We start from the raw sequence: 27,716 nt of genomic DNA on the forward strand, positions 1-27,716 counted from the left end.
TGCTGCCCTATAGCACTTGTTAGACCCTTTGGTGGGAAGTTAGAAAGACGCGGGGAGGCAGGCTGTCTCTTTCTCTCCTCTGGTCTTTATTACTCTGCACATCTGCACATACAAACAAACAAATAATCCCAGCCGATTATTTAGTGACTGCAACTGCATGTATATCTCCTGCGCTGCTTGCAAGTTCCTCTGGAGCTACGGGGGGCGCAGAGGGATAATTAATAAAAAAAAACATGCAGTTGCCTTGCTGGTGCAGGGATTTGTCGTTCAAAATAAAAGCACAGAAAAATAACCACCTTTTTACTGTTAAAACACATTAACCAACCTCCAACAGGAGTAAAAAAAAATATAACAAGAATCCCTTTTGTTTACTAAAGGTTAATATAATAATAATTTAGTGAGAATTCATATAATTTTATGCAGTTCTTTTTAACTCTGTTACAGTTGCATAATGCACCTTATAATCTGGTGCACCTTTTGTATGAAAATACACCAGAAAATAAACATGTTGTAGTGTGCCTTATTGCATTTATAGAAACAACTATTAGGAATATTGAATACTTTCAGACTCCCACTTAAGTGTGGTGCTTAAAAACACTTCAACTTGTACACGTCACTTTTTTAAATAGAGCTATAAGTTTTTAATATTTTATACATGTCTGTCTATGTGCGAAGGCACTTTGCTGCTTTGTGTATTTATACTTCTGTATTTGTGTGTCTACGACTCAATTTAAACTGTGAAGGCGGGAACTCGAGGGGCTCGGCAGACTAATCACAGCTGCCACATCACCTGGTGAATGGTTAGCAACATTTCTGGGGAGGAGTGCGTTGGGCTATGGCGCAGGGTACGCAGGTACACATAGGTTCGACACAAAAGTAGAAACTGGTGGGTAAAAGGAAAAATAGCCTTTCACAACAAAGCAAAATTACAGGGTAGTAAGTAGATTTGTAAAACAGCATCTGTGCAGTTTTGCCATAATCAAAATAACACACTTTAGTTTTATATTTAAATGAATATTTTGATTTAGATTAGATTATAATTATGCTTCAAATAACATCTCTCAAACATATGTTACCACCTTAAACCTGAAATATCAATCGATTTCTCTTCCCTGGTAAAAACAGAGAATCGCTAAAAGTCCGATCGATTACTCTGGCCTCGTGACTCCTGGAGTGTCTGCAGGTGATTACTCTGGCCTGGTGTCACGTGGTGTGATGCGGAAAATGGCTGACGGAGATCCAGACAGTGCAGTTGTAAACAGCGCGGTTAAAGAGGCAGATCCGGACCCGGCTCCGGCCGAGCCCGAATCCGCGGCGGTGGAGGGCGAAGGGGAGCGGAGGGATAAAGCGGCGGACGGGTCCTGGTCCGCTCCGATCCTGTCTCTGGCCCGGAAAGCCACGGAGACGCTGAGCGGAGTCAACAGTTACGGGTCCGGGTGGAGGAGGTCCGGTTCTGTTTCTGAACAGCTGAGTCCAGCTTCTCCCACCAGCACCGACCACCCGGACACCAACAGACCCGGTACAGAACCCCGAACACACCACAGTACCGATCATTTTAACCAGTAACGTTACAGACCAGAATCTACCTTAGAGTCAGCTGTCTACAGTGTCAGCTGTGAGTCAGCTGTCTGAGTAACTTTTACTTCCCCAAAAACTACAGTACACTATTGTACAATATAGTACAGTACAGTACAGTACAGAAGAGTGCATTACTTTTGTTACCCTGTTGCATAAAAACAGTATGGTTAGATAAAATGGTTAAGCTCTTTCGCAGTGGGTATGACTGGGTTCGAGTTTAAAAGTTTAGCTGATCTACAGTCATGATCAACATGACCAAGCTAGTTAACTAGTTATTTAGTTAGATAACCAGTAGTAAAGCTTTTACTGTGCTTGTTGAACAGAATACCAGGCATTAACAGCAAGACCAACATGGCCAAGCCTGACAAAAATAAAATACAGTATACCCTATGCTTGTCACAAACTGTTTAACCAGCTAGCCTATCAGCCTGTGGCCTGTTTTAACCTGGATGACCAGCTTTTACAGTCCCTAGTCCGACAGTATTCTGCTAATAACAATATAGTTCCATAGTCCAACTATAGACTCCTGTTAATAATATAGTCCCCTAGTCCAGAAATGTACTCCTGTTAATAGTATAGTCACCTATTCCATCAGTGTAGTCTTGTCATAATATAGTCCCCTAGTCCAGCAGTATGGCGATGGTAATAATATAGCTGCTAGTCTAACAGTATTCTCCTGTTAATAACATAGTCCCTAGTTCAACAGTGTTCCTTTGGTAATATGTCCTTTGTCCAACAATAGACTCATTTTGATAGTATTGTCCCCCTAGTCTAGCAATATGTTAATATTATCACCTATTCCTAGTCTATATGTAGTCTATATAACTATTAGTCTATATGTTTATATGTATTCTGTATAACTGTAGTCTATATAACTGTAGTCTATATAACTATAACTCTTTTGTTGGGGTTATTTTGGGGGGTTTGTGTTTGTTTGGGAGATGACAGTATTTGTGGTGGTCCCACTGGCGGGGTGTTAGTCACTCTCCTGATGTTAGGGTAGAGGGTGGATAAAAGTATCGGCTGTAGAGTCACTGCTGTTTGGTAAAATCCTCTAGGCCAGCCGCTTAGTTTTCACTGTAGGAACATGCATTTCATAAATGTGAATCTTGTTTACACTACGTCTAAACTGTTTGTTTAGCTTTCTTGCCTTTTTGTATTCTGAGTTTAGTATACTGGATATATATTGAATAGTTAGTGTGTTGTGTTTTTGCAGCTATAAAAGATCCTGTATTGGTGGAAAGATCCAATCTCTTAAGCATGATGAAGCTCAGCATAAAGGTCCTGATCCAGTCGTCCCTCAGCCTGGGTCGAACCCTGGACTCTGATTATCCACCGCTGCAGCAGTTCTTTGTGGTGTTGGAACACTGCCTTAAACATGGATTGAAAGGTAAAGCAGGGCTTCCAAACTATTGAAAGAATGTGGTTAATCTGAGCATGCTTGCTGTTTCAGAGCTGCATGTTAAACTAATCCCGTTCTGCTTCTCTGTTTAGTGAAGAAATCCTTCATTGGCCAAAATAAATCTATCTGGGCTCCTCTGGAACTGGTAGAGAAACTGTGTCCTGAGTCTGCTGACCTCGCCACCAGTGTGAGGGACATGCCTGGCCTTAAGTAAGTTTCTTTACAGCTGCAGATCTTTACTATCTCTTATGTACACAAATTCTTCAGTAGTGGTGCAATACCACTAGCCACTTCTCTTTGTTTAGCTACACGTTTAAACAAATACAGTACAAGTCAAATCTTTAGACACGCATTCTCATCAATATTTAATCTTGATTTGTATCATTTACTGCATTTGTAGATTATAATTAAAGACTATGAAGAACACACATGCAATAAGGCACTAGGCCTTCACAAACATCTGACATACAAACCCAACCTAGGTCGTTTGGGACGAGTTGGAGCGCAGAGTAAAGGAAAAGCAGTTTACAAGTGATCACCACCTCTGGAACTCCTTTAAGATAGCTGGAGAACCATGCCAGGTTCTACATCATGAAGCTGACTGAGAGAATCAGCCAAGAGTGGGCGAAGGTGGCATCAAAGCAAACGTTGCTACTATGAAGAATCTTAAGTATAAAACATATTTTGCCTTGTTTAACAGTTTTTTTGTTTACTTCATACTTGCAAATGCAGTCATTCATAGTTTTAATGTCTTCAGTGTTAATCTACAATGTAGAAAATAATAAAAATAAAGAAAAAACAATAAATGAGAAGGGTTGTGTCCAAACCTTTGATTGGCACAGAATAGGTAATTATGGAAATCAATAATATTAAAAAGTTCTGTATTGACATCCTATTGGTGCAGATATAAATCTTTATTTAGATAAAATAAGTGTAAAAATAAACAACAAAAAGCCAAAATCATATATAATAGAAATCATGTAGCTAGAGTGGAGATACGTTTCCCTATTTTTTTTTTTTTTTTTTGCTATAACAGTGTTATATCATGCATTGTGAGTTTTTTTTTACCTAATATTATCAATCCAACTTTTCTTCTCTCTCTATCTCTCTATCTCTCTCAGGACAGGACTGGGGCGAGCTCGGGCGTGGCTGCATTTGGCCCTTATGCAGAAGAAAGTGGCAGATTATATGAAAGTTCTGATAAACAGGCGAGATGTCCTGAGGTGAGATGATCGCATGATCAGACACAAGCACTACTCCAAGATGTAAGATCTTTAATGTGGTCTGGTATTTTATATCCATCCACCTCTCTCTCTCTCTCTCTCTTTCAGTGAGTTTTATGAACCAGGAGCTCTCCTGTTGGAGGAGGAGGGGTCAGTCATCGTTGGGATGCTGGTTGGTCTGAATGTGATTGATGCCAACCTGTGTGTGAAGGGGGAAGACCTGGATTCTCAGGTGGGTCTCACACTGATGCTGGCTGTGGCGCATTTCCCTGTGCTGATGATTTGTCATGCACTTGCTCATCTTGTTATCATCTGGATGTTTTAGGTGGGCATCATCGACTTCTCTCTGTACCTAAAGGATCCACAGACAACTGAAAACACACAGGAGTGAGTAGTGCTGTTACACCAAGTATTACACTAATGCCAGATTAATGTAACATTCTATTTCTGAAGTTTACTGTGTCACTTGTGTAATGCAGTATGTCATAGAAAGCATTACCTCCCACAGTGGACAGTACAGCTCTCTTTAGTTTTCATGGGATGTGGCAGAAGTGCTATACTAAATCTTGTCCCATGACATATGAGAGTCAGTGTACACTGAGCCACGTCACTCCAATCCCAACATGTTAAGAATTTTCTTTCTTTCTCTTCGTCACAGTGACTATTTGCTTTAAAATGGCATAAGATATTGTGTAGTGTAGTATATGTAGTATGTATAATGTGCAAATATAAGGTGTATTAATTTAAACCATGGATTTTAAATATTTCAAATATAGACTGATAGATTATTTATTGTTGCCTGATGCAATACTCCAAAATGAAAAAATCTCTTAGAATTACATTCTTTTAAAACACTGTCAACATGTTTTCCCATCTCTTGGAGTTAGTTGCTCAATTGAACATTTTCAGTAATGCCCTATTTATAGTTAATATTAAGTCTTATATATAGATAACTATCAATGTAATCTATCTTGAGATTTATTCAATACTTTTAATAAATGGGACATTCTGGTAGCTGACCCAGATTTAATTAGGTCATTTCAGAATAATCTGCAGCTCTGCTCATCACAGTGGACAGACGCAGCTTGTTAAATCATGTTTGAAGCACTTTTTAGTTATTATTTAAAGATAAAAAAAGCCTATTAATTGTACACCCTTCTAATGAATGGGTTCAGTTACTTTAAGTTGCATCCATTGCTGATACAGATGTAGAAAAGCAATACCAATAGAATAGGACTTTTTGGAGTAGGTAAACATAAAGCTATTGTTAGATATGGGTTAATGATGATCATTGTGACTGATAGCCACTGATGGTTACTGAATACAATCAAATACTCACAGCAATACTCCAAAATCCAGATCTGAAAGCCTTTTTTTGGACAATAGAGTCAGTTCTAAGAGATCTTTTAGCGTATATGCATGATTAACCTGGTAATTACAGATAATAATAACAGAAAGCCTCATAAAATGCCAGTACTGTATATTGTAATGAATTTATTTGCACCTAAAATTAGCTCCCTGATCTTAGCTGAGCTTAGCTGTTTATTGTATTATATTTGTTGCCAGTGATTCCAAAATGACGGCGATTCTGGATCAGAAGCACTACATAGAGGAGCTGAACCGCCACCTGAGCTGCACTGTGACCGACCTACAGGCCAAGATGGACTCACTGGAGAAAACCAACTGCAAACTCATAGAGGAGGTCAGATCTTCTGCGTCCTTCACACACTTACATGTTTGCCAGACGATCTCGTATTTCATGGTAGTTCTGTCCTCGGTCTGGTTTTGAATGTTGGAACGTTGAAATGTCCCAGGCAGCTGTCCTTCATTCATGGCCATTACCACCTACATGTGTTAGCAGTGCTGAAGCTCTGTGTGTGTTCTGCAGCTGTCAGCAGCCACAGACAGGATCAACGCCCTGCGGGAGGAGCAGGATCAGCTGCGGCAGGAGAACGCCACCATCCTCCAGTCCAGCCAGAGAAAAGAAGAGGTAGGGTTCAGAATGATGCCAGGCTAATGAACACATGTTCTATTCATAATATGAGTCTTGTGTCACAGAGTGTTGGGAAAAAACATTAGAATAGGGTTGACCAACTCTGTGTGTGGAAGGATACCTTTCTGCAGACTTTAGGCCCTTCCGCACATTGAGTACAATTTTTTTACAATTTTAGACAATGTTCACATTTATCTGCTTCTGCCTCTCATGGTGACAGTATGATAATGACATTACTCATGTCGGCTATTAAAACAAATATGTTGTGTGATAATAATTTTTGTCATTTTTTTTGTTACTGTTAAGAAAAAGGTGTGGCGCTGAGTGGTTCAGCAGTCTAAAGCGCTGCCACTATGAGCAGGAGGTCGCAGGTTCCAACCCCCCTCATGCAGCTTTGCCATCAAGCTGCCGGCGTTTAGAGGGAGCAAAATTGGCCCTGCTCCCTCTGGGTGGGTAGATGGCGCTCTCTCCCCACATCACCCCTAGGGTGATGTCTGCAGCACGGGCGTCTGTGAGCTGATGTATCCGAGCCGAGCCGCTGCGCTTTCCTCCGAGCACGCTGGCTGCTCGGCAATGCTGCATCAGCAGCAGCTTGAAAAGAAGCGAGGAAGCATGTGTTAGTCTTCACCCTCCTGGTGTGTTGGGGCATTACTAGTGATGGGGGAGTCCTAATTGGGTTTGATAAATTGGGAGAAAATGCGAAAAATTAGGGGAAAAAAAACAACAACAAAAAAAAAGAAAAAGTTTTGAAAAATTGTTTGTCTGTCAGTATTAAATTCAAAGATTTGCATTGGTATCCAAAAATTCTAAGTGACTACTTATTACACATTGAAAAAGCGGTAAATGTGGATTGATTATTCTCCTTTTGTAATACAAAAAATGAAGAAACAAATAACATATACTGCAGATTTTTGGGCATGTGGTGGGGCACAAATGCAGATTTCTGTCATAGTTTCAGGTTTATAGTAAAATCCTATCTTTATCTAGCAGTGTATTCTGTGTCTTTATACCTGTTTTGTCTTTTCTATTTGTCCAGGTGACTCTGCAGGACAGCCAAGTGGAGCTAGAGACGTACCGGCAGTCCCGGCAGGGTTTGGATGAGATGTATAACGTGGTTTGGACGCAGTACAAGGAGGAGAAACGCATTCGGCAGGTCAGTCACTCGCTTCCCCATACTGAATATTTCAGTCACAGTTCTTACAGTTTTCATGCACATTCACTATTTAACTCGACAAAGGCAAGTTTATACAATGGTATTAGCAATTCAAGTAGACCTTTGTTAGCAGTGACACTTTCTTACTTTTGATGTAAATAATCTACACTACCGTTCAAAAGTTTGGGGTCACTCAAACAATTTTGTGTTTTCCATGAAAAGTCACACTTATTCACCACCATACATTGTGAAATGAATAGAAAATAGAGTCAAGACATTGACAAGGTTAGAAATAATGATTTGTATTTGAAATAACATTGTTTTTACATCAAACTTTGCTTTCATCAAAGAATCCTCCGTTTGCAGCAATTACAGCATTGCACACCTTTGGCATTCTAGCTGTTAATTTGTTGAGGGAAGCTGGAGAAATTGCACCCCACGCTTCTAGAAGCAGCTTCCACAAGTTGGATTGGTTGGATGGGCACTTCTGGCGTACCATACGGTCAAGCTGCTCCCACAACAGCTCAATGGGGTTCAGATCTGGTGACTGCGCTGGCCACTCCATTACCAATAGAATACCAGCTGCCTGCTTCTGCTGTAAATAGTTCTTGCACAATTTGGAGGTGTGTTTAGGGTCATTGTCCTGTTGTAGGACGAAATTGGCTCCGATCAGGCGCTGTCCACTGGGTATGGCATGGCGTTGCAAAATGGAGTGATAGCCTTCCTTATTCAGAATCCCTTTTACCCTGTACAAATCTCCCACCTTACCAGCACCAAAGCAACCCCAGACCATCACATTACCTCCACCATGCTTAACAGATGGCGTCAGGCATTCTTCCAGCATCTTTTCATTTGTTCTGCGTCTCACAAACGTTCTTCTTTGTGATCCAAACACCTCAAACTTGGATTCATCCGTCCACAACACTTTTTTCCAGTCTTCCTCTGTCCAATGTCTGTGTTCTTTTGCCCATCTTAATCTTTTTCTTTTATTAACCAGTCTCAGATATGGCTTTTTCTTTGCCACTCTGCCCTGAAGCCCAAAATCCCGCAGCCGCTTCTTCACTGTAAATGTTGACACTGGTGTTTTGCGGGTACTATTTAATGAAGATGTCAGTTGGGGACCTGTGAGGCGTCTGTTTCTCAAACTAGAGACTCTAATGTACTTATCTTCTTGCTTAGTTGTGCAACGCGGCCTCCCACTTCTTTTTCTACTCTGGTTAGAGCCTGTTTGTTCTGTCCTCTGAAGGGAGTAGTACACACCGTTGTAGGAAATCTTCAATTTCTTAGCAATTTCTAGCATGGAATAGCCTTCATTTCTAAGAACAAGAATAGACTGTCGAGTTTCAGATGAAAGTTCTCTTTTTCTGGCCATTTTGAGCGTTTAATTGACCCCACAAATGTGATGCTCCAGAAACTCAATCTGCTCAAAGGAAGGTCAGTTTTGTAGCTTCTGTAATGAGCTAGACTGTTTTCAGGTGTGTGAACATGATTGCACAAGGGTTTTCTAATCATCAATTAGCCTTCTGAGCCAATGAGCAAACACATTGTACCATTAGAACACTGGAGTGATAGTTGCTGGAAATGGGCCTCTATACACCTATGTAGATATTGCACCAAAACCAGACATTTGCAGCTAGAATAGTCATTTACCACATTAGCAATGTACAGAGTGTATTTGTTTAAAGTTAGGACTAGTTTAAAGTTATCTTCATTGAAAAGTACAGTGCTTTTCCTTCAAAAATAAGGACGTTTCAATGTGACCCCAAACTTTTGAACGGTAGTGTACATTTTAAGAACTTATAAACGACAGGCATTAAAAATACATTTATGTCGAGTTATGATGGTGGATTTTAATGTTACCTCTGTTTGCCCTGAGCAACACATTTAAATAAGGCATATCCATATATTTAAAAGCGGATACAGTACCAGTCAAAGTTCAGACACACCTTCTCATTCAATGTTTCTTTATTTAATTTATTTACTACATTGTATATTAATATTAAAAACATGAAAACAATTAAAGGAACATGGAGTTAAGTAGTAAACAAGAAAAGAGTTTGTCCTTTACAAACCCCTGACCTAGAGCTTCACAGCACGAAGCAAAAGCAGCAACAATTGTTCAGCACCTACAGAAACTCCTTCAAGATGCTGAGGAAACTATTCCAGGTGACTCTCCCTAATGAAGACACTGAGATTAAAATACTAAGAGTGTGCAAATTTGTCCTCAAAACAGTGCTCCTTCTAAAGAATCTAAAGTATAAAACATATTCTGGTTTAACACTTTTTGTTTACAAAAGCTATGTTTACTTCAATATAAAATCTTCAATGTAAAAAATAAAATAAAAAGAAAAACAGGTTGAATGAGAAAAGCATTTTTGCTGCAATATTAACTGACCTAAGTAGGTTATCTTTGCATATTCAAAATTATTCAATATAAAAGCTGCTTATAAGGTTAAAGGAGCTGCTTACTATATTTTCTAAAAGAAATACCTAAATTAAACAAAGTTTTTTTTGTGTGTGTGTGTTTAATACAAGTTATGAGCTTCCATGCTTTTGACACCATTGAAAATATGAAAGATGTTTCCATATAACTATATATGTTGCTGTTACTTTTTTGACACATTTATAAATACATGGAACTGAAGTTTCAATTTAGTAATTAGACTTGCCTATATATTTAAAATAAAATAAAGTATATTTTGACTGTATCGCCCAGTCCAAAAAATATGACATTTTTCATCTTATGCTGGGCTTACACCTAACGATTTACAAATGATTTCATAGTCACAGACAAATTTCCAGAGTCGGGATAAAATCAGGAGAGTCTGGCTAGAGTCGAGCTGCCGTCGAGTCGCGTCATCTGGATCATTCAGTATAAGGTGGTTACGACTGAAAGTTTCAGTCAGTCGGGTTCGCGTCCTGCGCTCCGATAAAATCAACCATGTTTAATATTATTGCAAGTCTTGAGACTTGGCTCACGCAAATAGTGACAAGAACAGTGTCAACAACCAATAGGTGAGCTATGGGATGAGGTAAGAATATATTTCATGTGACTTTTTACAAACAATTTAAAAAAAGAACATATTTTGCAATGGTTCTTACTTTAATATGTACAGTATTTAAACACGGGTAGCCCTTAAATGATGTAGGAATGATGTTCTATATTGCATTAATTCTATCTGAAACAAAGGCAAATGTACACCAGTGAAACTGTGATTCTTTGCTATACAAGGTTGTAGCAAAAAAGGGGGCAATAAAGCTTATATAGGACGAGTTGAACACAAAATGTATTCTATTAAAAAATATTAAGAAAAATAAACTGTTGATGAGGACAAAAGCTGTGAGTCTCTGATAAATCAAAGTATTGATATATACGCATTATTTGTAACTTAATATTGTATTTAAACTCAACCAGAAACATGATGGTAAATAATCTCATTCTTGCAGTAAGTGATCCCCAGGCTTTGCAAAATCTGTGACAATTCTGTGAGTAAAAAGTCTGTGACTAGTCTTTAGATGTGAGAGGGGGTCAGACCTCAGTCTGTTAAAAGTCTTTTTAGAGTCTTTTCAAAGTTGTGTAGTGTATGGACAGCTTTAGTTTCCAGATTATGGGGACTATGATGGAGCATTTCAATAATTAAACAGCCATTTTTTCAGGGTGAGATCTTTAAACATGTCCATTTATGAAATGTGTACCAACTGTAGGAGCTGCAGAAGGAACTGGAGCTTCAGATTGGCCTGAAGCAGGAGATGGAGGTGGCCATGAAGCTGCTGGAGAAAGACATTCACGAGAAACAGGACACGCTGGCTGCTCTGCGGCAGCAGCTGGACCAGGTCAAGACTCTCAACCTGCAGATGTTCAACAAGGCACAGGTATGACACCTGCGTGTGCTGGTGCACACCTGTAAGATAAGTCTCTGGATGGTAACAGATGGACTGACTTTAATTAACGAATTACCCATGCTGTTTAAAATATAGCTGTATGGTCTTTATTACTGTAATCAATGCTCTTACTCTCTGTATCCCTCTGCTGGCTGATTGAAGGAGGCTGGCGGAGTGGCTGTGAAGAAGGAGGAGGATGCTGTGAAGTTGGAGCAGAAGATGGTCCAAATGGAAAAGGCAATGAAGGAGCTGGAGCTGAGGTAAGGGTCGTGATATTTGATGCTTGGTGTTTGGGCACTAGCAGTATAATGATATAGGAAGCTCATGGATCACTTCAGCTTCCAAAACTGGATTAATGATTCAAATAAAAATGTTGTCATTTAGAACATTTATTTGCAGAAAATGAAAAATGGCTGAAATAACAAAAAAGATGCAGAGCTTTCAGACCTCAAATAATGCAAAGAACACAGTACATAAATCAATATTTGGGGGAATAACCCTGTTTTTAATCAGTTTTCATGCATCTTGGCATGTTCTCCTCCACCAGTCTTTTTTTTCAGCAGTAATGCAAGTGATTAATGACCCTGTAAAACTTTAAACCTGCAGATTACAGGACTCTGAGAATCAGAGGAAGAACACAGAGGAGGGTCAGAAGGATCTGTGTTCAGAGATGAAGGGGAGAGTGGAAGCTCTGCAGAAACGGATGACCGATCTTGACACACTGAGGTACCAAGAACCCGTGTACTATATAGACAGTATGGACATTACTTCTAGCAATGTAACAGACCAACTGTCCTGGACCTTGGACCCTCGCACTTCTCTTAGTCTGGACTTGATTAGATCATTGTTTGTGTTCTTAGTGATGCAAAATATGTTAAAATTCATTACAAATTCTTGAAAACTTTCCAAAATTGGATTTGGCTGGTAGTCTAAACAGAGCCTTTGTGTTGATGTTCCTCAGGTCAGGGCTGGAGGTGGAGCTGAGTAAAGAGAAGGAGCAGAGGCAGAGCCTTCAGAGGGAGCTGCAGCGGGAGCAGGACAACAGCTCTGAACTGCGCACACAACTGCAGCAGCTGCAGGGCCTGCAGACGGTCAGACCATCAAATTTCACATCTTCCACCATTGCATGCCAGGAGCACCTTAATGTTAATTAAATGTCCCATTGATGCAGGTTTGGATGCTGTACAGCAGAAGTGATGAACCACATGGACCAGTAAAGCATTTAGGGGCTACTAGATTGTAGCCTGAATTGAATTTATCTTTTCTGACACTGAGTGTGTCTAAATGCATTCAATAGTCCGTTCATAATTAGATTTTTAGATCTAATTACTCAAGTTGTCTAAGATCTTATTAAGAAATTTGATAAAGAGAGCTGGATTTTAACTCAGTAGTGGTATTTCTCATTGCGTTTAAAGCTTTTACCGAAGTATTTTGGGATTTCTCAGTCTATGAATGAGTGAAAACAGACCGTGGTAGTGAAAATAAGTAAGCAAAATGGCATCCAAACGTTTTTGGAGCGACACTGAAACATCTTTTAGCTGATGTATGATCTGATGTATTGTCATAGTGTGACTTGATTTGTTAAAAAATTCAGGTTTTACATATAAAAATTGTTTCTACAGTAATTTCATCAATTATTCATGCAAATATAAAAAGTAGGCTACGATGAAATGTATTGGTGTGGTCACTTTGCATAAACTTGGTTTATATAAGTGATTATAAAGTAATCTTCGCAAAAAAAAGCTTCATAATGTGGTTTTGCGACTTGATGTTGCTTTACGTTATTTGACAGGCGCACGCGGACACGCCAGTTTGCGACATGCTTTATGTTATTAAACTCATGAGAGCTGAACAATGGAGACGCATTGTTCTTTTGACAAAATTAGCTACTGCATCTACCTCATCTGTTTTTTATTTGATACATATATACTGCTGCATTAAAATTTAGTAATTCACAAGTTGGGTTTAATGTCACTTTGAAATAAAGTTGGAAAAAAGTAAGCAATGATATTATTTTGTCATATTTTTCGAAGAATAACTGAAAACATACTTAAATGTGGTATATCATGATACATATCAATATCGTTATTTAAAAAAATCCATATCGTGATATATGATTTTTTTTCATATCGGCCAGCACTAGTTTACTTCATGTCTAATTCTATGAGTTTATTGGCTGATTGCAAAGTAAAAATTAGATGATTGACTTAATGAAGTGAATGCAGAGATTTTCAATATCTGATTACCTAAGTTCATTTAAATGTGTTGATCTGATTAATGACCAACTGTCTGTACATTTTCTGCAGTAATCAGATTATGAACTGCATGTAAACACACTCAATCAGAAGCTTTGTTTCTAACAGGAGCTGCTGGACCTGCGGCACGAGAAGAAGCAGCTGCAGCAGCTGTGTGAGGAGCAGGAGCAGGCACTGCAGGAGATGGGTCTCCATCTCAGCCAGTAAGACACACCTTGTCAGACTGTGATGCAGTAACAATATCTTAGGATCATAGTTCACTTTCACTGATTTTTTTGGTATATTATTTATCATGCCATGTTGTCCCTGCCTTCAGATCCAAACTCAAAATGGAGGACTTCAAAGAAGTCAACAAAGCTCTAAAGGTAACGTTTAATTTAAAATTACAATATATATTTTTATATATATGTTTATATATGTTTATAATAGAAAAGCTAGAAAAGCTGTCCAATTACTTAAAAATCTATTGGCTTACATTTAGTCTGCATTACACATATTGATTGATGGTGCTTCCCAGACCAGCAAACTTTGGGATCCAGCCTTTTCCTGATTATAAACTAAAGAACTTCCTATAAATATAGATCTTCCTGCTGTTTTTCTCAACGTGTTTGCTTTGTTTCAGGGTCAGGCCTGGCTTAAAGACGATGAAGCCACGCAGTGTAAACAGTGCCAAAAGGAATTCTCCATATCTCGCAGAAAAGTAAGCTCAAAATTTAATTAGCAGAAGGAAATCTGTAATTTCTTTACATATCCAGAGATCCCAGACCTTCACATTAGTTATCATGTCACAAAACTCATTCAATTTGAATGTTACTGTCAGTCTGTAAAAAATTCATACTGGATTAAAATGCAAAATTACACTGCAGATTCATACTGAATAAAACCAGCAACATTTTTTGTCAGACTATAGAAATGACACTACAGATTCATACTGGATTAAATTTAGTTTTATAGTAACTGAAAGTAACTGATTTAAAGATTTATACTGGACCAAAATCTATCTGAAATTTACTGTGAAATTGTAAAAACTACACATACTCCTGATTTATACTGCATTAGACTCCATCTGAAATGTTTACTGTTAGAATGTTGAATTGACAACAAAGATTCATACTGGATTAAAGCCCATCTGCAGTCTACTGTTAGGATGTAGAAATGACATCGCAGATTCATACTGGATTAAAGTCTGTCTGAAATTTACTGTAAGATTTTAAAAACTCACATACACATACTCCAGATTCATACTGAATTAAAGCCTCATCTGCAATCTACTGTTAGGATGTAGAAATGACGACAAAGATTCATACTGGATATAAGTCCATTTGAAATGTACTGCAAAATTGTAAAAACTAAACATACTCCAGATTCATACTGGATCAAAGCCCAACTGCACTCTACCGTTAGGTTGTAGAAATGACATTACAGATTCATACTGGATTAAAGTCTGTCTGAAATTTACTGTAAGATTTTAGAAACTACACATACTCCAGATTCATACTGAATTAAAGCCCATCTGCAATCTACTAATAGAATGTAGACATGATGACAAAGATTCATACTGGATTAAATTCCATCTGAAATGTACTGCAAAATTGTAAAAACTAAACATACTCCAGATTCATACTGGATCAAAGCCCAACTGCAATCTACCGTTAGGATGTAGAAATGAAAAACAAAAATTCATACGGGATTGAAGACCATCTGCAATCTACAGTTAGGATGTAAAAAAGACAACAAAAATTCATACTGGAAAGAAAGTCCATTTCAAATAAATTTTGTATTTGGATTTTGATAGTTTGTGAAGTTACCACAAGACTATAAAACATATATTGCAGATTTAGTGGATTAAATATAATTTTACATGTATAATGTCTGACTTGAAAAAAAGACTGCATATTCACACTAGATGAAATCAATCTGCATTTTCCTTTAAGACTGTAAAAAATTACACACACCAGATTCATACTGAATTAAACTTAATCTAAGATCAGTATGTATTTTACTGTCATATTGTGAAAACTGTACATAATACTAAATCTTCTTATTAAAACTCAAATAAATCACAGTGTAATTTTACTGATTGATTCCTCTCTTTCAGCACCACTGCAGAAACTGTGGGGACATCTACTGCAGCAGCTGCTCCAGTAACGAACTGGCCCTGCCCTCGTACCCCAAACCCGTCCGCGTCTGCGACATCTGCCACTCCCTTCTTCTGCAGAGGAGCTCCACCAGCTCCTGACATCACCCCAACACCTGAAATCATAATGAGGCGTGCGGTGCTGCTGCAGCTCGTCCTGATCGCTCTGGGTGATTTATGGTATTTTGAGACTAACAAGATTAATATATGCATTAGTGATTACGGGGCTTTTCTGCTTCCACTCGTCTGAAACCTTTTTTAGCCAGCAGGCGCTACAGGAACTGCAGAATCATATGCAAAGTAATTTCTTCTACATGGAGAATGTGATAATTTTTAAGAGGAATATTCTACTGCATAACCCTGGCTATGATTTTATTGTACTTTTTTTTCTCTCTCACCTTGTTGATAATCTCCATTTTAGGGAGAATACTAACCAAACCAGTTGAGCACTTGCCTCTTGTAGCTTTGAGTGCTTGCCCAGGTGACAACTGCTTAACAAATTCAATTTTCAATCAAACCCCTCTTTTCTAAATGTGAACAATAAGAAAATAAAGTGAAGCTGCATTCTGTACATGAGTAGCCAGGTGTGAACCAGGAGCTCCCAAAATGCATTGTGATCAGATTACAATCACTTATTAGCAGCCCAGTTTATAATCCGCTGCACTACAGTACTGAACATTTTTCCAGTTTTGTGAGCATCACTACAGTGAGTTATTTACAAAAAGCAACACTACAGTTACATCTTACAGAGGAAGATCATGCAAACTGCCAAACATACATTCTCTGGCCCCCAGCTTTAAGATTTTTCAATTTATTTTGCAAGATTGACAACACTGGTATAAATTATTCAATTATTCACACACAGGACACCTCAGGATGTGTAACCACTGTTTACGTACCTGATTTACATGTCTGGGTGCTTTTTTACGTTAGACAGGAAAATCAGATCTACTCAACTCACACTGGAAACAAATTTTAATGACAAGTGTAAGCAGAATCCAGTCAAAATAAATCCAGATCATATCTGGATACAAAACACATGGAAAGTGTAAACAGGTCCCTTGTCATACTGGACAAAATTCAGTCAGAGATTGTTCTTAAACTCTATTCCTCTATTGAACTGAACACTTCAACAGCCACAAACTAAGAGTAGGAATCTTACAGAAGGCAGCTTTTACAGTGTTAAAGGATTGTAGAGACTGTACAGGCTGAAATTAATACTAAATGGTTCTCAGTGTACATGTTTGTGCCATAAACCTAAAGCTTACACGTTGTGCATGTCAGAGGCTTCAAATACTCACTTGTGTATCAATAGTCGATCTCAATACATAGGACCAAACAAACAATACTAAAATGAACAGTGCGAAGTTTAAACAAAAGCATTCATTCTTTTATTTGTCCTTGGGACACAAAAATGTCAAAACAGAGACACAATGATTAGTAAAGAAAGAGAAAAGTGTGATATGGAGATGAATGTAACTCTTTCCAGGCTGTTCTGGCATTCACTTGTTCGCACACTTACGCTACTCAAAAGAAGAAAATCTTTTATAACACAAATAACTTTTTAAACAAATGCTCTGTAAGTACAAAAGCCTATTTTAGAATGTATAATGTTTTCTCTCTCGATGCACTGTTTAGAAATTTGCAATCATGTTTAAAATGTATGGACTTTGTTTTTATAGAATTGTACATTTTAATAAACACTGCTCCAGCAAAAGAAATCAGTCCATGTCAGAAAACGAAAATGCGAACTCATTCTGTGCAGCACATCACAAAAAATAAATGTAATCAAAAACAGCAGAGGGAGAAGAGCGAGCTATCAAAACAATTATCACATGCATCTTAAGCTATAGCTACACCTCCCTGTGTGCTCCAGCAGACGTGCTTCAGAACAGTACAGAGCTTCAGCATCCCAAAAAAACAAAACAGAACTCTTCAAAAAGATCATTTGTGCATATAAAAACATTTAAACTACTTTACAGGCACCTTTTTTAGCATAAATGTACACAATACCTCCAGAGATTTGAGAAGTTGTAAAAGACGCCCTGAAAGAAAAACAACTAACAAAAGAAAAAGTCCAAATGATCCTCCATATAAGGTAAAATAGGAGAACAATAACAATAAAAAGCTCAAAATCAAAAGGAAAACAACTGGAAACTACACACAAACAAACGGGAATCACGCTGGTCACCAGTCACTCATCAATCACACAGACTGAAATCCACAGTGGCAGAAGCTACATGCCCCAGCCTCCGCCCATGCTGCTGTTCAGTCCATTCATCCCCATCGAGCCACGGCTGCCCCCACCATAGTAACTGCTGCCCATTCCGCCCTGATTACCTGACAGGAGGGAGAAATACACACTTTAGGACCAGCGAGTTCATAGCAGGGCTGTAAAGAACTATTTTGGTGGTTGACAAATGTAACGATTAGTTTTTTTGATTAGTCATGGATTAGATTATTTGGAACCACTTTAAAATAAGACTACCTTTATAAAGGGTTTATAAATGGTTTACAATTAGTTTATTAATGTTGTTAATAAGGTTGTAAATGCCCTAAAAATCATTCATAATCAGTTTTAACACATACGTAGAAAGGGCAACAATGACCTGTTGTTGCAAATAGTGAACCCACAGCCATCTATATTGTTGCCATTTCTACGTATGTGTTATAACTGATTATTAACCATTTTTAAGGCATTTACAACCTAATTAGTAACCATTAATAAACTAATTGTGAACTATTTATAAACCCTTTATAAAAGCAGTCTTATTTTAAAGTGGTTCCGATTAGTCATTTGTCATATCTTTCATCTCTGCTTCCCTGGCTCAGCTCCTGATCCAATTGGTTTTACCTCACCTGCCTGAAGTCTGCACACGTGTGATTTGTCACCCTGCTGTCCACTCTCCGACTTCATATATATCGTAATTTGTAGTGTAACTCGGTCAGGAAACAGTAAATCACATTCACGTGTGAACCAAAACGAGAGGAGGTGGTCTCTGTCTGGTTCCAAACCAACTCTGGAGCAGTTTGTTTGTGGTGAGAATGGTTTTTTTTTTGGAGCTAAATGGCTGTTCAGGTGAAGTTTAATATGATATATTAGCCAAATAATTACTACAGCTATGAACAAATGCTGTATCTGTTTCTGCTCCATGCTAAGCCGTATACACACTGAACCTCGTATGTGCAGCGTTCACTGCTCATGGCCATGCAACTTCCCTGCTGCGTGGACATCCCTTTGAAAACACAGTTTTAAAGTGCAACTCAGTGTTAAAGCAGCTATACACTGCACATATACACATGCTGGTCTGAAACAGAACCTTCTAAGCTATATTTACTTTCTTGCTCATGTGCCAGCTAGGTCTGATCAATTAGAGGAGACCACACGTTTGCATGGTTTGTTGGGGTGCATTTACTATAGGTTTTTGCCTGTGCAAAACCAAATCAAGGGGGTTAGGTTACGTTAAATTACATTTAGAGGACGCTTCTATGCAAACTGACTTACAAATGTTGATGTACATTAAGCAATAGAGCACAGAGAAGGAGGCCAAGGGGAATAAAAGTAGTCTTTAAAAGAAGTGTGATAAATGCGATTAGTCAACAATGACATTTCAAATAGGGGCATTTTTTGTAGGGTTTTAATAAAAAGTGTATGGAAGCAGCGCTTAGGAGGGCTGGGTAGAAAACCTTAAACAAGCTTTTCTGCATCATATATCGTTGTGGGAACCGGTAGGCAGTGCAAATAATAACATTCAGAATGTTCCTGCCCACTACTACATAATACTCAGATGATGTTGAAAAACTGAGGCCACAATATCAGAGGTGAAGTTATAGATGCAGCAGAAATGGACAGATTTACAACAGCAAAACTATTTTATATAAAAAATTATTTATTATTAAATTAATAAGCATAAAACCGCTTAAGACCCTGAAGAGTATGTCGGGCCATTTTGTAGATTATATATTTAATTTTATTTGATGTAATCACTTATACATGATTAACTGTAACCACAAATATTAGTCACAATAATTTACATAGAAGACTTGAATAAAATATTATCCACTGTGTTTAGTTTACGTGAAAAGTGCATTAACGTGAATAAGATGGTATGTCTACTTCGTTTAAAAAGTGGTTTTATTTTATTTGCCTTATGCTTATATGATATTAAATCATTATATTCCAATTGCAATGTCTAAATATGTCTAATAATTAATTACAGACACTGCTCTGTAAAAGTAATGTATAAATGCAATTTTATGTGATGTTTATTTAATACAAAATCATCAAAAATCAAATAAAAATAAACGTAGTGATTGTGAGCTCTGTATCTACATTTTTCTGTACAAAAATCTAAAATATCATGTACATTAGAGCCGACACTCACTGTAATCACTGTATCCTCCCATGCTGCTCTGGTTGCTGTAGCCTCCGCTGTATCCGGAGCTCATCTGCTGACTGCTGTGCCCATAGGATGACTGGTTCCCTGAGGAAAAAAAGAACACACACAGGAGTAGTTATGGCCACACTTTGATCAGGATTGACAAAACTTGGTCTCTTAAAATGACTGAAACCCCTAAGAGACTAACCCATTGCTCCCATCATCTGACCTCCGTATCCACCGCTTCCACCTCCTGCTGTAGAGTTCAGGAACAGCTCAACATAGCGATGCTCTGCAAGACAAAAAGATGAGCGTCACTCCAGCCTTTATACCCTGCTGTTCCATATCTCTCGATTCTCTGCCTTAAAAGACAGAGGTGTTTAAAATCCCATTAAGATGTGGATAACACTGGTATGTTTACAATGGTCAGTCAGCTAGTCAGTGTTGGTCTTATGTCAATCCCTGTTCAATGCCAAGTGTACAAGAGAGCAGCTGATAAAACAATCAGAGATGGGGTGGGACACAAATATTGATTTGCATATGCAATTCATTTTTAACTGCCCTGAATTTGACTTACTGAAGATACTGCTTTATTACTCCACATGGTGGCACTAAACCTGCAGTAAAGTTCATTTTGTAATATTTCCTATTACAAGCCAAATAAAGTAACCCTTTGTAATCATTTTTACAGTTTTCTAATACTCCAGAAAATCTGCACACTTACGCATATTGGCTTTGTCCTTTGACATGGCAGCCACAGCATCTTCATGTGTAGCAAACTCCACATCAGCTTCACCAGTCACTCTCCCATCAGGGCCGATTTCCATGTGTACACGCACCGGGTTCAGTGGAGAGAAGAACTGCAGATTGGACAAAACTGTGTGCATTTTTCTTTTGCACCAAAAGGAAGCAAAAGGAAAAAAAAGCTGTACACTAATGACTAATATTAGACTTTTTGCAATATAAAGTGCACTTAAAATCCTTTCATTTTTCCAAAAATCATCAGTCTGCCCTATAATATAAGGCCTTAAATATCCGGTGCACCATATACATAAATTTTACCAGTCAGGTTGTAAGGAGCTGTAAAGCAAACATGCTAAAATAAAGCGTTATAAAGGAGTTTCAGTGAAGTTTCTCCAGTACCAAGGCTGGAGCAGCACCGCAGCACTAGCTCTTTCGCTGTTCAGAGGTGAGTATATCAGACAGCCTGTGTGTTTACCATGTTAAACAAGCTATGTGGCACGAACTGCTAGCTGATCGTGCCCTGACTTTCCAGAACACTCAGGGTTTCTTAGTGTAGCGCTGTTGGGCAGCATTTACTAGCACTAAATGCTGATAACCGCGCAGCTAGTGCTGCTGCTAACCACGCTAAAATACTGGAAATCTAAGCTTATTGTTAATAAACAGAAGTGCTTTACTCACACCAATAAACAGTTTTCAGGAGAGAAATCTGTGTGGATTAATATCCAGCACTCGTATGACTTTGAAAGAAAATGTGCATAACTGTGTTTACAAAATCCTACATTTGATTTGAAGTGTTTGAGACTAGAAGACTACTTAAAACATGAAAACAACTCCCTGGTAACTATGTGCACAAACGTACGTTGTATATGTCAGTCTCTGTGGCTCTGTAGGGAAGGCCTCTCATGTGCACACAGTGCCCAGTTGTGCTCTGGAACGAGGAACCTCCATCCCCATAACGGCCTTCTGCAACACAGAGTAAAGTGTGTGCTCTCTTAATGGCAAAATAATATAGAGAATTACTAAACACGAGGATCTCCAGAAACACTGAAACCTGCAACAGGCCTGGGCTTTAGTTTGCTGGATAAACATTCAGACAGGGAACAGTCAGGTTCCCTGTTAAATTTTAACTTCTTTTTAAATAATGAAGTGCTGATCAACCAATTCAGTAACTGAATAATCATGATATGTAATTTGTAAGCAACACCTTTTTTTCTTAACGGTTCAGTAAACGTAGAGACATACATGATGTAATCTTATTTTACATAAAGAGTTTAGAGACATGTGCCACAAACCTCTTAAGAAAGAAGCAAGTTCCTTACAGCACATTGTCCTTAATGAAGTTCCTAAGTTACACAGACTGAACATCCTGGTCCTAATCACAGGACAGTGTGTGAATCTGTGTTCATTCTTCAGACCTTATTTACTGAATGTAGTAACAGTGCTGGGTTAGTGCCGGAGAAAACAGAAGCTCCTTTTAAAATACAGCTCTGTTCCGTTAATTTTAACAATTCAAACGCTTTATTTATGTTCCTTATAACTACTATTGATTCCTGAAATAAAATGTTAAATTACATGTTCTGAAATTGTTGTTGCATCATTTGTCAGATCAGGATTTAAAACTGAAAATATTAAGTCATGTATCCACCATAAGAAAAACACATGAATGAGCTGCTCAATGAATTTATCTGATTAAATTTTTTATTTGGCATCAATATTCAGAATTTGGTCTGGGCTCGTATGGTTTAATGTTCTTTTTATTTATTCTAATATTAGAGTGGTACTGAGCAAATAAGGAGCTCTTTTTTTTTTTTTTATTACAGAAACGTTTGTAAACGTTTGTACATTGAAATAGCCAAAATCATTTCTACATACCTCCTCCATATCCGCCACGTCGCACACGCTCAAACGAGACCCCACGGCCCATGCTGTTATAGCCACGGCCGCCACCCGGCCGGTCGTAGGGGCCTGGTCTCTGCATGCCCATCACCTTTCTCTGGGGCTCGTAGTGGGTGCGCACCTCGGCACGGCTGCTCTTGAATATCTCTATATACCTAAGAGGGCCAAAACACGGTGATGGAGCCAGGGTCTACAGACTGGAGGCAACAGAGCATTGCTGCGTGCACAGAAATTGGACTGCTAAAAATGTTCCTCTGAACAAAATAATACACCCTAACAACTTGAGCACTGAATAACTGGCAATGACTCCGTTCAGTGACATCATTTTTTGTGTATAAATGAAAACGAAAACAAAATAAAAAGAATTGGATCCTTACATTGTAAGAGTCTCATTCAACCCTCATTCAACTTTTCTTATGGCCACTCATGCAATCAGCTGGCATTACCGGTACCATGAGATACAGTCTTGTTATGTGACAACACTGTTTGTCACCCTGTCATAGCAGAGGACAGAGAGCATGGCAGGAAGAGAGACTTTAGTCCATCATGTCTGACTCTTGTCTGAGTATTTATTACCTGTGTTAATGGGTCCTGATGATCTGCAGTCTTCATTGTAAGAGAAAAAGAATATATAATACTGAGAGATTCCTAACATGTTAGATTAGTGCTGAGTGAGCATATCACTGAAGATCTTTTGAATATTTTTTACAGAAGTCAGTACTGTATTTTATTTTAATATTGTCGTACCCCATTGGCTTTTATCACCTAAAGCAGCAGTTTTTAACCTTGGTCAAGGAAAATAAATGCATTGCACGATTTAGTGCACTGTGTACCTACTTTAACACACTACCTTTAACTCAGGAAGGGCTTGTTGCAATCAGCTGGATATGGTGGGTTGGGAGCAGTGTAAACACCAAATGTCCTCCAAGACCAAGGCAGAATCCACAGACTTAAAATGTGTGCAAAAGACTGCTCCTGAGACCGCCAACTTGTTACATTCCTACAAACCCACATGGGACTGTCCAATCAAAGTCTTTTTCAATGCCTCACTCAGCACTAACAAAGGTGAACATCATTATGGCCACATTATGGCTTTGTGGAAGCGTGGGCCTCATCTTGTGAAAGCTATGTGTGGATTGTTACTGCTTACAGTTTGAGAGAACGTCTTGCCATTTCTGCAGTGCATATTTGTTGAGAGGTGTACACCATAAGAAAAGCAACTTATCCAGCCAACCAACCAACCATCCCCACCTGTGCCCTATTCTTTCCTTGTGTTTCTTTAGAGCCTTTTCAGCTATATCCTGTGAAGCAAACTGCACGAAGGCCTCCCCCGTACTCCTCCCCTGGAAGTCCACCGGCAATGTTATCCCATTTGGCACGATTTCCAACCCTTTAACCCAAGGACAGATAACCCCAGTGGGGGACATATTAAATCACAAGCCCATTAACAAGAATTTATAGTTTGCTAAGGGATTGTCAATGAGAAATGATGTTACATGTACATACCAGATGGGGTGCAATATACTACTTATTTTAACAATGAAAAAGGGTCACTGATATGAGAGAGTAGTCAGTAACCTACAGGACTTTCTCTACCTTTCTCTCTAAATCAAGCAAATCATCATTAAGGCAACCATTAATTTGCTATAAATTCATAATAATCAGGGTTTCATGAATAAGAAAAAAAGAATATATCTGAGAAAAACAGAACAGTGACCCATTGTGGTGTGTTTAGGTCATTTTCTTATTAATTCCAGTAATTCCATTTAAAAAAATAAGCTTTAACATTAACAAAAGATATTGCTCCAGTGTCCAGAAACAGTGAAACTGAGCATTCCAGCAAAATACGATTATGTATGGTAATTAAAATTCAGTGAAGCACTGTGAGTTTGAAGAATGGAATGCAAACCACAAGAACTAGTGGACGTACCTGCAAAAAACTGTACAATCTCCTCTTTGCTGCAGCCGAAGGGCAGACCACGAAGCCTAACAAGGCCATCCCCTGCTGTGTCCGGGCAGTTGGGACCAGTGTGCTTCAAAACCCAGTCCATCTCCACATTGTTGGACTTGAACACTGAAACCACAAAAGTATCAGTCAGTATGTGATCAGAGCACAGTGAAGCCCTTTTATTCTTTCTGCCAGAACTCCCACTTAAAGTCCCATCACCACCTACCTTCTACATATCGGTGTCCCATGGTCTCACGGTCCTTCTTGACAGCAATTTTCAGGTCGTCCTCACCTTCAAATTCCACAAACGCTTCTCCACTTGGCCGTCCTTCCCTGGTGTATGTGAAGTGTATGCTCGTGCCGTTGTTAGCAATTTTGCATTCTAGAAAAAGCCAAGCCTATGTTAGCCCGTGTTAAAACTAAACGTTAAGTTGAATTATAAGGCGTTTAATGTTCAGCTGACCTGAGAAGAACCTCTGCACTTCATCTGCAGAGCAAGACCACGGCAGACCCCTCACACGCACCACAAAACCTTCTCCATCTGCCATGTTCAATATAGAGATTCTGAAAAAAAAGGGTTTGGTTAGATAACTAATTGAGGCATATCATTACCTTATGCACCAATTATCGAGACTTAATATTAACTCTTTTTAAAATAAACTATCTGTGCACTTTCAATGTTCACAGTGCCTCGTTTTAAATGTCAGGACACTCAGAATTCTATCAATGAAGTGTGTAGCTATTTTGAGCTTGTTGATAGTGTAAAAATAGGGATTTCTTTGCACTGGCAATGCTATGCCCCTATCGCTAGAATTATAAGCCTGTTGAGAGCACCGACTAAAAAAAAGCCGTTGTGTGTTTTGTACACTATGTCTATACTATGGAAGCCCATTTCCGCCACCGTCATAATTATGAGATACTAAGTCATAATTATGAGCTAGAAAGTCATAATTATGAGATGACTTTTTATCTCATAAATATGACTCACTATCTCATAATTATGACTCACTATCTCATAATTATGACTCATTATCTCATAATTATGACTTACTTTCTCATAATTATGACTTACTATCTCATAATTATGACTTACTATCCCATAATTATGACTTTTCTATCTCATAATTATGACTTTTTTATCTCATAATTATGACTTACTATCTCATAATTATGACTTAGTATCTCATAATTATGACTTACTATCCCATAATTATGACTTTTCTATCTCATAATTATGACTTACTATCTCATAATTATGACTTTTTAATCTCATAATTATGACTTACTATCTCATAATTATGACTTACTATCATAATTATGACTTAGTTGAGGACGGTTTTTTTTTCTTCAGGTGGCGGAAATGGGCTTCCATACTATACCATTTCAACTCAATTATCATGTATTTATTTTCTGTTTTCTATGGAAAATAGAACTCCTAAAACCTGACCTATTAAGCTCTGTTATCCAGTAACGTTAGCTGCTTTTGCGGCCATCTGCTGACCAGACCTGCAGGTACTAAAAATGTGCTGCTTTACACAAATAACCAATACTTATCTGGGCGATTTAAAAATCACAAAACAACTCACCTATTAGCTGAACTAGCTATCCAAAATAACTTTCCTTAGACAGATAAAGCTAACTAGGTTAACTAGGTAACCACCGTTTAGCTCAGCATCACTAACGTTAACTGATTAAAGAAGAAAATAATAATATAACCCTTTATATTGCTAATTTACAACATATAAAAGCGTTCATACGACACCTAATCGATATTAAGTGAATAATTATATTATAATTATTTTACTGAGAGAAACCTGTTGGTTAGGTATGCACAGACCTGCGGAAAATGACAGGTTAAGCTAACAGCATAACTATACAGCTAGCTTAGCACACTCCAGCATTTTACTGTCAGTACTGTGTGAGTATACCCCCAAAGCATGCTTTAATAAGTGTAAAATGACAAGAATATGGTTATATTAGTGTCTAACAGTAGCAAGTTCCACCAAAAAATAGATAAACTAAAGAGGTCAAAACCCTCGCCGGTAGGCTAACCTAGCTAGCTAGCAAATGCTATGCTGCTAAATTATGCTAGATAGCGTTTGAAGCTAGCGTATCTGAAACACACACACAGATACCCACCGTGTGTATCCACCAGTCGACAAAACTCCACAAATTAAGAGGATTAGAGACTCTTTAAATCAGTCGGTTAACCTCTAAGACCTTTAAAATGTGTAGTTTTTATACTGAAGTTAAATAACTCAAGAGCAATAAGCTGTAAAATGGGAAAAGAGGTGGTGTGATGAAGCCCGTTTCTTTGTGTTGGTCGCGGGGTGAGAGTGCAGCACAGCCCCCTGCTGTCTGTTGACCGGAGTCTGTGTTATAGATTTTTGAACAAACTGGAGCAAATTTACTGCACTCATTGTGGCCCTTTTGCTTATATTTATTTTATTTTAATTCAGTTTTAGTATCTACGTTTGCTTCCACTAATGCAAAATGAAAAAAAAAACTTTGATTTAACATACCTTAACTGGTTATATTATGAAAGTCTTCAATTTCTTCCCTCTTGTTAGGCTGCAGCCTTGTGCTAAAATAAAAATAAAGGCTATATTTGACCATCATTCTACACGTCAATATAATAATAACGAAAAATGATACAAATAGGTTTTGGTTTAGCATATGGACATAAAGCGTCCACCTAAATAATTCTAAAATATAAATAAAACTATATACAGGACCAGTCAAAAGTTTGGACACACCTTACATTTTCCATTGTAAAATAATACTAATATCATCCAAATATTGAAATTATAAACAAACAAACAAACAAAACAGAATATGTTTTATATTTTAGATTCTACAAAGTAGGCACTTCTTGCTTAGATGATAGTTTTGTACATCTTTATGAGGGAGACGTTCTCAACTACACTATAATACTGAAATGAAGGCCAGTCAATTCACAGACTTAAGAAAGTATTCTTAAGTGCTTTTGCAAAGACCATGAAAAACGCTATGATGAACCTGGCACTCATCAGAAGAGGCCCAGGAATGGACATCCAAGAGTTACCTTTGTTGCACAGGATAAGTTCATCAGACTTACACTGAAACCACAAATTAACAGCACCCCAG

At 38.2% G+C, this 27,716-nt stretch overlaps 2 protein-coding genes across 5 annotated transcripts; one reads left to right on the top strand and one right to left on the bottom strand.

The window, feature by feature from the left end:
- The first annotated feature begins 1,133 nt into the window (after positions 1-1,133).
- rufy1 (RUN and FYVE domain containing 1) lies at positions 1,134-16,194 on the top strand. The gene is made up of 17 exons (XM_007229886.4): positions 1,134-1,519; positions 2,795-2,968; positions 3,073-3,190; positions 4,102-4,203; positions 4,312-4,435; positions 4,529-4,590; positions 5,770-5,905; positions 6,092-6,193; positions 7,233-7,349; positions 11,055-11,222; positions 11,394-11,491; positions 11,838-11,957; positions 12,193-12,322; positions 13,595-13,689; positions 13,803-13,851; positions 14,109-14,186; positions 15,585-16,194. The coding sequence occupies exons 1-17, from the start codon at positions 1,216-1,218 to the stop codon at positions 15,723-15,725; spliced, it is 2,118 nt and encodes a 705-aa protein (XP_007229948.4). The 5' UTR covers positions 1,134-1,215; the 3' UTR covers positions 15,726-16,194.
- A 793-nt stretch (positions 16,195-16,987) lies between these two features.
- Positions 16,988-26,955, bottom strand: hnrnph1 (heterogeneous nuclear ribonucleoprotein H1). 4 transcript variants are annotated; one of them, XM_007229884.4, is made up of 11 exons: positions 26,730-26,955; positions 25,054-25,154; positions 24,817-24,972; positions 24,573-24,716; positions 23,894-24,032; positions 22,619-22,797; positions 21,606-21,709; positions 20,727-20,862; positions 20,232-20,294; positions 20,009-20,107; positions 16,988-17,963 (listed from the first exon to the last, which is right to left on the bottom strand). In XM_007229884.4, exons 2-11 carry the CDS (start codon positions 25,136-25,138, stop codon positions 17,860-17,862), a joined length of 1,209 nt encoding a protein of 402 aa, XP_007229946.1. In that variant the 5' UTR covers positions 25,139-25,154; positions 26,730-26,955; the 3' UTR covers positions 16,988-17,859. The 4 variants fall into 4 exon arrangements, with proteins under 4 accessions (XP_007229946.1, XP_007229945.1, XP_049340421.1 ...); XM_007229883.4 differs by having other exon boundaries at positions 20,211-20,294; positions 26,730-26,954; XM_049484464.1 differs by having other exon boundaries at positions 17,880-17,967.
- Between the last annotated feature and the right edge of the window lie 761 nt (positions 26,956-27,716).

The sequence above is a fragment of the Astyanax mexicanus genome, chromosome 10 (assembly GCF_023375975.1).
Source record: "Astyanax mexicanus isolate ESR-SI-001 chromosome 10, AstMex3_surface, whole genome shotgun sequence".
Classification (NCBI taxonomy): Eukaryota; Metazoa; Chordata; class Actinopteri; order Characiformes; family Acestrorhamphidae; genus Astyanax; species Astyanax mexicanus.

Coding starts and splice junctions, on each gene's coding strand:
- hnrnph1 (XM_007229883.4), bottom strand. CDS start 25,138: ATGGCAGATGGAGAAGGTTTTGTGGTGCGTGTGAGGGGTCTGCCGTGG. Junction 24,717..24,816: donor GGGACACCGATATGTAGAAG/GTAGGTGGTGAT, acceptor TTGTGGTTTCAG/TGTTCAAGTCCAACAATGTG. Junction 24,033..24,572: donor GATTGTACAGTTTTTTGCAG/GTACGTCCACTA, acceptor CTTGGGTTAAAG/GGTTGGAAATCGTGCCAAAT.
- rufy1 (XM_007229886.4), top strand. CDS start 1,216: ATGCGGAAAATGGCTGACGGAGATCCAGACAGTGCAGTTGTAAACAGC. Junction 1,520..2,794: donor CCCGGACACCAACAGACCCG/GTACAGAACCCC, acceptor GTGTTTTTGCAG/CTATAAAAGATCCTGTATTG. Junction 3,191..4,101: donor AGGGACATGCCTGGCCTTAA/GTAAGTTTCTTT, acceptor TATCTCTCTCAG/GACAGGACTGGGGCGAGCTC.